The sequence below is a fragment of the Vulpes vulpes genome, chromosome 6 (genome assembly GCF_048418805.1).
Source record: "Vulpes vulpes isolate BD-2025 chromosome 6, VulVul3, whole genome shotgun sequence".
In the NCBI taxonomy this organism is placed as follows: domain Eukaryota; kingdom Metazoa; phylum Chordata; class Mammalia; order Carnivora; family Canidae; genus Vulpes; species Vulpes vulpes.
In genome coordinates, this window is record NC_132785.1 from 48,930,780 (window position 1) to 48,944,289 (window position 13,510).

The window sequence follows — 13,510 nt, forward strand, 5'->3', positions numbered from 1 at the left end:
ACCTGCAATAAGCATGATGGAATGTCAAAGTTGTAGAATAGGAAATGCTTCCCAGGGTCTCCACTTCCCTTTGTATGAAAACGGCATAGCACCGCTCCACACTGCGACGTTTCAGCCACCACCTCTCCAGGGAAAACAGAAGTCTAGGGCTCTCTGCTCTCTCTCTCTCTGGGTGCTGAACTGCCCAGCCTCCCTGATCTCACCAAGGGAGAAAGAAAAGGCAGAGTTCTTCCATGAAACAAACTCATTTTCAGTCTCAAGAGTATTAAAAATCATACCCCAAAATACTAATCTTTCTGAAGAACCAGGTTTGAATGCTGGGACATAGATTAATGTCATCAGCTAATATTTAATATACTTTACCAATAAGTAGTTCAAGGATCATCTTTATGAAGAAAGCCCAGCTTTACACTTAAATCATGCATTTTTCTTCCACAAAGTCACAAATATGGTACCCCCATCCAATGACTCACCCCCCTCAAATGACAATCTTCTGGTTTAAGGTGTATAAGCTACGGAATACAGAAGTATTTGGCCAGCACTCTTCAAAACAGTAGCCAGTTGTCATATGTGGCTATTCTGAATTCAGAAATGCTATAGGCATAAAATTTCAAAAATTTACTAGGAGTAAAAGAATATACAATGCCTTGATATTTCCATAAGGATTAAATGCTGAAATAATATTTTGGCCATAATGGGTTAAAATTACATTATTAAAATTAATTACACTTATTTCTTTTTATTCTAATTTGGCTACCAAAAAATTGTAAGTTACCTAGGTACTCATGCCATATGTTTTTTTTTACCATATCATTATTTTAATGTCCAATGTTTATAATATGAGGGCCAGTGCTTTCTCCTCAACTCAAGTTTATAAATTTTCAATTGGCTTGTGAGGCCAATAGGGGTACTTCTTCTTGTCTAATTTGGTTTCTGGAAAGACTTCATTCAGGTCCTCAATGGTCATCTGATCAAATGGAATTATGTTCTTCATCTTCTCCAGCTCTTTTTCATATTCTTCAATCCTGGCCTTTGAGAGGGACAAAAACTCAGCACAGCTTTTCACATCTTCTTTTTCCTCAGCATCCACTTGGACAGTGTATTTATCCTCTGGCACAGGAACCTTCAGGGCATTAAACTTCTTCTCAAAGTCATCTACCAAGCCAGCCTTTGCCACATTGGCCTTGTAGTAAGCCCAGTCGATAGCAGGTGGTTTCTCAGGAAGAGTAGCCAACCTGGAGGTAAGCATCTCATTCCAGGATTTCAGGGAGTTGGCAATGGCCTTCTGGTTTCAGGGTATGATCTCCCCAAAAGCTACCCAGTCAATGGTTTTTAGAGCAAGTTTTCGCCCAGCCATCTTGAGATCCTTCACCGACCCCGACAGCCCACAGTCCACAGCAGCAAGGGACGGAAGTGGGTCTCATGCCATATTTCTATTGAACAGTACTATTAGAGACTGCATGAAACTTTACATGTAATCTTTTAAACTTCAAGGCCAAACAAAAGACAAACTACTTCCTGAAACTATTATTTGGGGGCTAGGGGACAAGACAGATTTTGGAAAAACCACCACCCCACATTAGAGACAGGAATAGGTCAAGTAAAGGAGGCAACCTGTGTTGTTTTTTTTTTTTTAACCTGTGTTGTTTGTTCAGTGTTGCTAACAAACTCCACCTTCCTATCTTTCTTATCTTTCTCCCCTAGGAAGGTTATCTTCCTTGTTCTATACCTCATGGGTCTCCACATATACTCATGGGATGCTGATGCTAAGGTCACACAACAATTTTTTTTTAAAGATTTTATTTATTTATTCATGAGAGACACACAGAGAGAAAGAGGCAGAGACACAGACAGAAGGAGAAGCAGGCTCCATGCAGGGAGCCGGACGTGGGACTCGATCCCGGGTCTCCAGGATCATGCCCTGGGCCAAAGGCGGCGCTAAACCGCTGAGTCACCGAGGCTGCCCTACACACAACTTTTTTTCTGAATGTACTACAACCATCAGAGGTGATATTACAGTTGTAGGAATGGCTGACAGAAGTGGTAACTGTTAACAAAACCAGGTGCTGGCTAAGAGGAAGAGACAAAGGGTTCTGACTTTGTTCACACGAGATTGCATTTCCATACCCAAGCAAGTACTTGCATAAGATGTTAGTTAAGCATTTAGATCAAAAATAACAGAAGCGTGGGAGGGTTTCAGGGCATAATACCTGCATCCTATTTAGCCATGCAGCATCCCCTAGATGCATCCATTTTTACTGTTGGCAATTCAACTCATTTGGATGTTGGTGGCCAAACAACCACCAAGAAAGCGGGGGGGGGGGGGGGGGGGGGGGACGACGCCTGGGTGGCTCAGCAGTTGAGTGTCTGGCTCCAGCTCAGGGCCTGATCCCAGATTCCAGGATGGAGTCCCACATCAGGCTTCTTGCAGGGAGCCTGCTTCTCCTCCCTCTGCTTGTGTCTCTGCCTCTCTTTCTGTGTCATAAATAAATAAATAAATAAATAAATAAATAAATAAATAAATAAATAAAATTGTTTTAAAAAGAGGAGGGAAGACTGAAAAAGATTCTGCAGATCCAGTCTCTCTTGGGGGGCACTTTCTGCAACCCATTCTTTGCCAATACATTCCTCAAAGAGTGACCAGGACAATGACAAAAAGAACAAAAGGGGTGGCAGGGAAAGCACTGGTATGTCAGAGATGGAATATAAAGAAAACAAAACCACTCATGGTTCCCACTGGGGCATAAGCCCCCTCACCCCATTAGTGAGGGAAGCTAGAGTATAGGCCTTAGGTACAAGACAGCAGAACAGTGTGATAATGGAACGTTCTAGAATAACGATGCCACAATAGGCCAGAGGAGTACACAGCCTGTAGGAAAATGTGGGGGGAGGGTTTCACAAAGTTTCTTGGGGGAGCTGGCATGTGAACTGGGGCTTGAAGGGCAGACAGGAACGGTCTGGCAGTGAAGCATGCTGGGCAAAGGAAGAGCTGTGCCAGGTAGTACAGTGCCCTCTGTGAAAGAACAATGGGCCTGGTCAGGATGCATTTTGGAAAGTGTGAGAGAGGAGGCCAGCAAGCAAGTTAAGGGCTGGCCTCCAAGGATCAAATAAGCCATGCTTTGCCTTCTCTGCAAAGGAAAGTTAGAAAAGGAGTTTATCCGTGTTGTAGACAGAGCAGTCTGGCAGCATGTCAGAGGAAGGAAAGTCTGATGATGGTAAGCTGACGGGGGCAGTCCTGATAACCTTTGGAGATAAGCTAACTGGAGGGTAGTCAGTACTACTATCTTCATCTGATAGAAACACAATCTTGGCTTAGAAATGTCAAGTAGGTTTAAAAGACACAGGCTCATGGTCTCATGAGTGAGTAAAGGGCTCCTTCCAACAGCCACTTCTGCTTCCTCCCTTGGTGGTGACAACTCTCCAAAGCAAGGAGAGCCCAAAACAGAACTATGGCCTGGCTCCTCCCCAAGAACCTGGATGAAGCCCCAGAGATCCACTGGTCAGTGGCACACACTCTTGTCTGGGAAGTGAGCACTAAAAATTTCTAAAGCCTCAAAATGTTACTCTAAGAGAAACTTAGGACCAGCTATATATATCACATTACAGGGATATTTCAAACTTCTGGAAAGTTGAGGATAAACTATAATTTCCAACCCTTCTTGGTTCTAAAATTATCACAGTGATATGTCATCTGCAGGCTTGTCAGGCCTTTGTGAATCTCCTGCATAGCTCTCCCTGCTAACTCCAAATTCTGCTGCCACTTTTATTTATCTCCAGGCTGGCCAACCCATTTCACTCACCTTACTCATTACATTGGGTGGCAATCCAATATCCCCTGTTTTGTAGCTCTTACAACCCAAAACCCAAAAAACTTTGAATAAACTAAACATGGAACCTGAAACTAAAACTCCAGGGTTTTGACCTGACTCCATCACAGGTTATTCCTGAGATCAAAGCTAATAATCCTCCACCATGGAGCTTTAGCCCCAGAAGAAGAGAACTTTGAGATTATTTACTGCATGCTTCTCATTTTACAGATGAGAAAACTATTGAAGCCAGGGCAGGGGAGGAAAGGATGATGATCAGCAGGGATTGCAAGGCAGATCTAGGGCCAAAAATAGGACTCTCGTCTGGTCTCCAAAGTGCTTTGAGTTAGACCACCTACAGCACCTGCTACCCGTGACATAGTTTGGCTGCCTTGTACTTAGCCACTACCTGTCAAATAATGTCAAAGAGCACGTGGGGCAAACAGCCTCCTCTAAACACAACAGGGACCAAAGAACCCATTTTACTGGTTAGAGAATAAGCATCTCAGACTTATCCTGGATCATGCTGTAAATTAATTAAAAAATAAATCTAGGGAAGAAAATAAGATGTCTCTAGACTCTTAGATATCACATTAATTGATACTCCTACATAACCTCCTGGGAAGATGATAAAATGTGACATCCAAAGTAAGAAAGACTCCCAGTACCAATTGATTCTATTTTGTTCATATTTCCAACTCTTTCAGGCACAGCCATTCCACTCTTTGTCTAAGCTACTCAGCCACTATTGTTTTGTCACTTAAAAGTTGGTCTTTCTCTAAAAGTTTTTAAATTTTTTAAGGGCAAGGAGTTTTTAAACCTTTCTTTTTCATCTTTATAATACCAATGCTAAGCCTAAGCAACCAGGTTCATATTTGTTCATGAATTATATGTAAGTGTCCAGGTATGGATTTTGGAAAATCTGCCTGGAAGCCAAAAATCCCTGGCTCTGCCATTTACTAAAGATACAACTTTTGTCAAGTTACCTAGCCTCTTGTGTGCTGTGTCCTCACTTGTAAAATGAGAAACAATAATAGCACTCACCTCCTAGAACTGTGAGAATTGAAGTAATCTATTTAACAGGCTTAAAACAGTGTCTGGCACAAAGCAAGGCACTATATAAATATTTTTGTTATTATTCCAAAAAAAAACAAAAGAAAGCAACTGGCATTACCTTGTCATAAAAAAACAGTGACCAGCCATTCTGCCTCCCTGTTGATAAACAGTAGGAAAAAGAAGCACGCCAGAGCTGGGTGGGTTTTCATGTCCCAGGTAAGCAAGAATCCCAGAAAGTAGAGAGTGACTCTCTGTTGTAATACGTAGTGACAGAGTTGTGGAAGCCCCTTGTCTGTGAAAGTTTTCTATGCCTGCAAAGTTAGTCAATTCAATCCAACTCTAAGCACGCACTCCCCAAAGATTCACTGACGGCACCACAAAATATGTGTGCGTCTTTGGGGACCTTGTTCATGCAAACTACTCATATGGACAGTCAGGGGCCCTTGTGCCTTCTGTAAAGCAGGGCTGGACCTGCTTTGGACACTAAAAATTAGAGAACATGTCCTTGTTGGAACTGATGATGATTTCAGTATTGTCTGCCTAAGTGGAAAAGGATGGGTGAGATTAGTACTCACTGTGCCTAATAAATACCATGTGAAAGCCCCTCATTAGCCAGACCTAGCTGCTTGAGGAGAGGAAGGGTGTTAGTAGAAGTGTGGCAAATATCAGTGCTTATAAATATGAGTCGAATGAAAAAACAAATAAACAAATCAAGGGGAAAGCCAACGAGCGCAGTGAAGACTTACGGCTCTGAATACATAAACTTTCCTGGTTTTATCATCTGGGAATATGTCACTACAGAAAACTTATAGGAACTTTTCTTCACATTCAATATTTTAAAAACAAAAAAACTACCTATTAAATATCACCAATGTAATTAACATCATTAATTATTTCTAACGATGTCTATAGGGATGCCAGAAAACCTGCAGGGCCAAAGGACTTTATAAGCATAATTTCATTAACTCAATCACAGTCATCTCAAGTTTTATAGGATATACACAACAACGTTATCATTGCCCATAACCTTATTACTTCAAGTTTTGTGTCTTAATTCACTTCTTTCGCTATTTCTAGAGTAAATAAAACTTCAGGGAGAGAAAGGTTTTCCCAGGCAAAGCACCTACTTGTCCAGCCAGAAGCAGGGTCTCCTACCCATTACTATATCACAAGTGCTGCCTCTCATATAGTCATTTAGCTAATCATGTATTCATTCAAAATATCAAAATAAGAACTCAGACTTCGTTTTTACCACTTGAAGATCCCAGAAAAATAGCAAAGAGAAAATGTGTCTCTAATAAGAACCTTTTCAGGGTGCCCGGGTGGCTCAGGGGGTTAAGTGCCCAACTCTTGATTTTGGCTCGGGTCAAGACCATGATATCGATTCCCTGCATCCAACTCTGCACTCAGTGGGGAGTCTGCTTGAGATTCTTTCTCTCCCTCTGCCCCCACTCACACTCACTTGTGCACACACTCTCTCAAATAAAAATAAATCTTTATAAAGAAACTTTTCAAAAATTTTACCTAATGAGTATATATAACACATGAAAATTCAGCTCTTCTTTATCTTTACGTCTTTCAACCTTCCAAATTCCCAGAGTAAGACCTGTACTACAGTCCTCGGATGCCTCTTGAAATAACCCAGTGAAAGGATAACACAAATGACATGTACCCCAGCCATTTCTGGCTCTTTAAGGCCACACCCTATTCCTCTGAATTGCTGAGAAACAACAATTGGAATGAATTATTTCCAGGAATTTAGAGTTTGGGGGGCAAAAATAGGTACTCAAATGTAAGGAGGGTAACTAACCTGTAGACGTCAACAATATCCTGATTGTTCCCCTGTTAGTCATTCACAGCCCGCAAAGTCATTTTTCAATAAGGGCTGGCAGTGAGCCTGGATGGGAATGGTGAACTTTTGCTACACACTGCCTCCCCTGTTTGCTGTCAAAATGAGAGGACAAGACCCACCTAAGAAGGTGCCTATAAGTGGAACCCTGCAGCCCTGAATCTTCATAAGGTCCATACATATACTTCTCTAAGAAACACTGGCTATACTGAGCACTGAACAAGCAGCCACTGCTAAGGGAGACCTTAACCATTATCCTGGCAGAGGAGAGAGAAAAACATTGCCAAAGAAAAGCAGCAAGAGGAAACTTATGATAGAAGTTTTACAGGACAAATACTGACTTGCATAAGTGCTTTAAGATATATTTATAGTTACTAGCAAGTGTACTGTTAGTCATCCACACCCCATTTCCCAATGACCATACATACTAATTGCAAAGAATTGGAAACAAGTCAAATAACCATCAAGTTATGATACACTGCTATAAAACTGAATACCATACAGCCATTAAGAATAATTACATAAATCTGCATATGTTGATAAAGAAAGATGTTTTTTATATATTCTGGGAAAAAACTGATGCAGAAACCTATAGTATAGTACATTTTCCAAACACACACCACAATAAGTTACATTTTTATATGCACAAGACAAAGTCTGAAAGTATATACTATACACCAGGGATACTTGGCTGGCTCAGTCAGAAGAGCATGCAACGCTTGATCTCAGGGTTATGAGTTCAAGCCCCACATTGGTGTATGGATTACTTTAAAAAAATAAAAACAAAAAGAAAATAAACTAAAAAAATAAAAACAAAAGTCTATACACCAGATAATTATGGGCACTTACAAAGTAAAGGTAAGGGCGTTTTGTTTTTCCCTATGTCTACACTATATTTATTACACACATTAATTACTTTTATGCTTTCTAAACGATGTAAGTTTCCCCAAGGACTGATTGCATACATAACTAAAATCAGCAAAACTTGATTTTAAAACGTTACCTCTAAAATGAAGTGTCTTCCATTTAAATGTTACAAATGTACTCTCACTGAGTACCTGGGCTCCTAACAATAATAATAAGGAACAACAAACACTACAACAAATAGATCTCATGATTGTGCTGGCATACTTTTTAAAAATCATCTTGTCCTGGGGCACCTGGGTGGCTCAGCGGTTGAATGTCTGCCTTCGGCTACGGGCATGATCCCAGGGTCCTGGGATCAAGTCCCTAATCGGGCTCCCTCTGAGGAGCCTACCTCTCCCTCTGCCTATGTCTCTGCCTCTCTCTGTGTCTCTCATGAATAAATAAATAAAATATTTTTAAAAATAAAAATCGTCTTGGAAATAAAAAAAAAAAAAAGCTGTATTCCAAGCAGTTTATTGAATTCTCATCTGCCATGAGCAGTGATAATCACAAGTAAGAAGATCTGCCCTAGACAGGGGCCCTGCTGAAATATCCTCGCTTTTCTTATCCGATATTCGCTCTTTTTTATCTTGCTTACCCCGGTGGAAGAAGAGAAACACTACTGGGTAAGAAAAAGCTACTTGCTGCGTCACTGCAGCCTCTACCTTTCTCTCACACCTGTCCCTGCAGATGCTCAGAGCCAGAGCTCTCCATGCCACTGGCAGCTTCTAGGCTCCCTAGAGCAGCCGGCACAGCCTCACCCAGGACAGTGGAAAAAGAACTCCCTGTGGACTTGCCTGGGATGAGCATGGCCAAAACAAATAACTGGAACATGAATAGCCAATTTTTTGAGCACTAGGAAGAGAAGGAAGTTTTTTGTTTTTTTTTTAAACTTTTTATTTTATTTATTTATGATAGGCACACAGTGAGAGAGAGAGAGAGGCAGAGACACAGGCAGAGGGAGAAGCAGGCTCCATGCACCGGGAGCCCGACGTGGGATTCGATCCCAGGTCTCCAGGATCGCGCCCTGGGCCAAAGGCAGGCGCTAAACCACTGTGCCACCCAGGGATCCCGAGAAGGAAGTTTTTATATCTTTTTCTAAGGCATCTCTAAGCCCACCGTGGGGCTCTAATTCACAAGCCTGAGATCAAGAGTCCCGCGCTCTACCGACTAAGCAACCAGGTGCCCCAAGAAGCAAGTATTTTAAAAGTCACTGTGATTTAAAAAAAAAAAAAAAATCACAGGGCATCTTTCTATAGTGTATGTAAGCCTCTGGATAAATATTTCTACACATCTGGAGAAACACTGACAAAAGACTTTTAAGAATATTCACAAGGGAACCCAAACCACACAACTTCCTCCAAGAAATCATAAGTTACATCAATCAGCAAGGAGCTTCAACCAGTTAAATCTACACAGCACGTGAGGGGCTCAAGCTACTCAACAGATAAATGAACTATTGTGCTAGCAGAAAGGAATCCAAGATAATGAATAACACATCTCTATACAATATACCTGGGGGAAGAAAACTAAATCATTCAGATAAAAATCTGCAGTGAGAAGCCCATCATATTTACTAGCTTTCTCAGTTAGCAATATAATTTTGAAGGCAAAACAATGTAAGGCAGTCTCACGAGTCAGCGAGAAAAACAATTTAATTCAAATCCAATCCATTATAGGGAAGTTTAAGTTCAGACTATTAAAAACACTAATTGAAAATTAACCAAAAAAAAAAAAAAAAAAAAAGAAAGAAAATTAACCAAACGCTTTATAACAGCAATTGAACCTCTTTGTTTTAAAAAAAAATCATTATGTAAAATCACTTAATACTAGTTTAACAACTCCTTTAACAGATCATTTGAAAGGCTCAATTGTCCCCTCTGCAGTCCATGTTGGTGTTTTTTTGCAGTTTGCTTAAAAAATTATGTGCCTTTATTGTACTAAAGAAATTCCAAGAGAGAAGCACAACCTACTCATTGATGATAACAACAACCATTTTTCACATTCCTCCCTTACAAAGTCTACCAGAGCCCTCTGAATTTATACCAACTGCTATGAGCTGAGCTAATGACAAAAACAGAAACGATTCTATCAATTGGTTCAAAGTTTAGGTTCTTACTTTGTTCAAGGCTAACCTATTAATATGAGCGAGAGAGGACACATATAACTTCAACAGTCATGTCCCTTAAAACCCCCCAATGTCATCTTAATTTTCACAATAAATAAATACGTAAAGATGTTTTCATTTTGCAAAGAACTTCTTTGCCAACCCCAGGGGAAGGCAACTGCGACTTGCCTCCCTGGGTTTATGTTTGGCAACAATGCAGCTAGGTGGGGCATAATTTTGAACCATACAAAGTTCTATACAAAGCAGCCCCTGGAAACCCCTTTCATCCACAAAATGCCTACATATCTTTCCTCCCAAACAAAACTCAAAGTGGAACCAAAACGAATCTACAGAAGAAAGGAGAGTTCACAAGAGACAGGCAGAGCAGGTTTTGAAATCAGAGTGCCAGAAGACACTACAGGCACACACACAATAAAAGCACTTCGTGGAGGAGACAACGATATGCTGTGCACAACCCCTTCTCACCAGCACTGGCCCTGGGCTCTCTGCTTCCATTTCGCCCTGGGCTGCATCCTTGCGTTGCAGGGGGGATTCAATCACCAGATCCTTTTTGACACTTCTACTACTTGTCCTGCATTTATCAGCCTGCATTCTCGGCTGAAAAAGCAAGTCAGAAAGTCTGCAACTGGGACAGCTGCAAGCCCCTGGCTGTGCAAGGCACAAGCATGCCACTGGCCCGAGCAAACAGAGGAAGCTGGCTCCCAAGCACAAGTGGTCAGCCCACTGGCTGGGTCCACAGAGCCCGTGGGGTGGGAGGGCATGCCAGCGAGGGCCAGCCTCCAGGGGTGTTACTACAGGCTTGGAGAATGGGAGGTTCCCACACGCCGGCCAAAGGAAAACAAACCCGAACTGTACAATACACAGTGTACTGTCTCTCTGATAAAGACCAGCCTCATTGTGTCTGTTCCACACGGCGTGGGCCAAATGGAGCCAAATCAAAATAGTGCAGTGTTTAAAAGAAAATCAGTCACAGTTAGAATCTTTCATGATTACTTCAAATCTGAAGCTCCTGGAGTTGAAGAGACAGCTAGGTTGTCCGGGTGTTTTAAAATTTCTGTAGTTTCTGGATGCTTTCTTTCAGGTGATGGCTAAACACTAAATGCTTGGCCAATGGTCAAAACAGGGAAGGGCAAAGACTGAGGTGTCCCAGAGCCTGTACCTCATGGGTGCAGGTAAGGAAAGAGTTTCCCCCCCACCGCATGAGAGACCTTAGCACACAGGACTCAATTTATCTATTTTATGCCAGAAAGACAAGGTCATCAAACAGCTTCATGGGATGCTACATATCATGGTAAACAGAATATTACTTTAAATCCATCAACAGGTGTGTTGCTAATGAGCCCAGAAGAAGATACTGAGAGAATCACAGTAAAAATTTAAGGCAGTGTCTCTCCCTTCTGTCACTCAAACACCAGTAGTCCTGGCTGTGAATATTAATTGTGTAATAAGTCACAAGCATCAATTAGGCCATTTAAAAAATTAATAGTTTCTACAATAACTTTTTTAAAACTATCTCATTTCTCAATCTTGGGTAATCTTTCAGGGTAAATATAAACTCACTTGCCAAATCCAGGTTCCAAAACAAAATGTATATGAATTTTAAAAACCTATCTTCATAAAGTTACAAGAGGACCAAAAAAAAATAAAATAAAAAATCCCAAAGGGCCTCAATTAAATTAATATATAATTGAAGTAGCAGTTAAATCAAAACTTAAGAATTATCCTATAAATCAGAGGAGGCAAAAAAGTCTGAAGCCACACACTAAGCAGATAGTTTGAAAAAAAAAAAGCAGATAGATTGAGCCTCAGTTAAGCACAGCATAACCAACAATTTGAACAACTTCTTGAAATGGCTGAGAAGTTCTAAATATCCCAATTCTTCCTCAACCCCCCATCTTCATTAAATCACCAGCAGGTCATGACTTTGAGAGAAATGCTATCCTATTTATTTGGTCAAAATACGACATTCTGTAAGTAATAAATAGGAACTTAAAAGGTTATTTGTTATAGGAATACAAGTCCCAGCATGGACAATTTACCTTATCTTTGTAACAACCAAGGAAGTAATATGGTTATCCACATTCTACAGATGCAGAAGCTGATGCACAGAGGGTTACACATGTGCAGAAGGTAACATAGTGAGCAGTGGCAGCATGAATCCAGTGTACACACTCTTCACTGTGATACTATGAGCCAGTTATCAATTTCAACTATGCCAACTGCTAAAAAAACAAAATGCGTAAAAGCTACTGATCAGCAACTAAAGGTAAAAGCAGCATCTAGGTTTAATCAAGGTAATTTAATGAAGAGATAAAAAGAGCATAGCACAAGGCCAGGTACCTAGTAGGTATTCATTTAAAGGGTAACCATTGTTATTGTTGTTGTTCCCAGCTGAAGAAACTGGTCTTCATCTTAAATTCTAGACTCTGGCTTCTGTGATCTAAAATGACAATTCCACCACCCATGTTGCCACGAAACATTACAAAGTGCTCCAGCAATTTCAAATCAATGTTCTTTCCTCTTTGCTGCTTGATTATGATAGCTGCCTTTGAACCCCTGCATTCATGCTACAAGCCAGGCATCTTCTTCCTAAAGTTTTCCTATATTTTTCAAAATTTTAGCAATGAATTAATATTTCTTTTGTAATCATGGAAAAAACTTTAACTTGGCTCTGAGCTTCTAGGTAGCCAGGACAGAGGTTAGGTTCCCTAATTCATATTACCAAATGGAGAAAACATACCAAGCTATAAGGCAAGAAAAAACTTTTTTTCATTTCTCACACAGAGATTTGCATAAAAAGGGACTGATTAATGTATTAAGTTCTCAACATGTTTACAGGAAATGCAGCAGCAAAGTTCACACTGCTTTTACACCACCATCTGAGATCAGTATACTTAAATCCTGGATAAAGGAAAGCAATTCTGAGAGCAAGATGGTGGTATAATCTGTCACCTTTGAATGGTCTGACTTATGAGAAAAGGGAATTCTCAGGACTTAGAGGAATGAGGATATTATTGCCAGCTTTCCTGCTATATAACTTCTCAGGCAATGTCAAGTGCTCTGGTGCTGCTCTACTCATTTAGGATGACCAACACTTCAGAAGTTTGCAGGTCTAGGGGAGTCACATGACACAGTATTTAATTCCAGAACCTAAACCTCCAAGTAGGATGTGGTTTCTCCAAAGAGTTTGTGAGACTGCTGTTTAAGGACATGAAAGAGACATCTGGTCAGAGCAGTCGCAAGAGGAAATGCCATCTTAGAAGAATGGGAACTAGGTGGCCAAGGGTTCCTGTGCAACATTAAAAAGAACAAGGATGGTATTTGTTGTATCTCTGGATTCAAGTCCACCAACATTTACTGAGCTCCTACTAGCTAGCAACTCAAGTTCTTTCACACAGTAACTTGTCCAACTCTTAAAATAACAGAAATACCTAGTAACATGTATTAAAGGTATATAGAATTTTACTGTTTAAACAGAATGGCATAAACCCTGTGGGGAAGAAAAATGAAATGAATGCTTTTGTATAGGAGTTTCAGTTCTCAGATTTTAATATTCACACAAATTATTTTATAGGTTGGGTACACAACACCATGAAAACCTGATCAAAAATTTATAGAATTTTCCATGGTTAATTTTTTACTGTAGGGAAGGCTAACTTTAGACTCTACTGCCCCTATCTTCCCCTTGCCACTAAAGGATGAAGTTCCATCACATTCTGAAAAGTAAGGAACTTAAGACCCTCAGACTCCTAAACATGTAGGACT

The 13,510-nt window shown here is 40.6% G+C and overlaps 1 protein-coding gene across 50 annotated transcripts in view; it reads right to left on the reverse strand.

Moving 5' to 3' along the window:
• DOCK9 (dedicator of cytokinesis 9) overlaps nt 1-13,510 on the reverse strand; it is a 281,426-nt gene that overhangs the window by 166,169 nt on the left and 101,747 nt on the right. For 21 of the 50 annotated variants that reach the window (XM_072760933.1, XM_072760927.1, XM_072760928.1 and 18 more), the window contains exon 1: nt 10,211-10,638. The exons of 28 other annotated variants lie outside the window; for them this stretch is intronic. In XM_072760933.1, coding sequence (XP_072617034.1) covers nt 10,211-10,336 — 126 coding nt within the window. In that variant the 5' untranslated portion in view covers nt 10,337-10,638. Of the gene's footprint in view, nt 1-10,210; nt 10,639-13,510 lie in introns of those variants that run through there. One more of the 50 variants, XM_072760886.1, reaches the window with a different exon arrangement.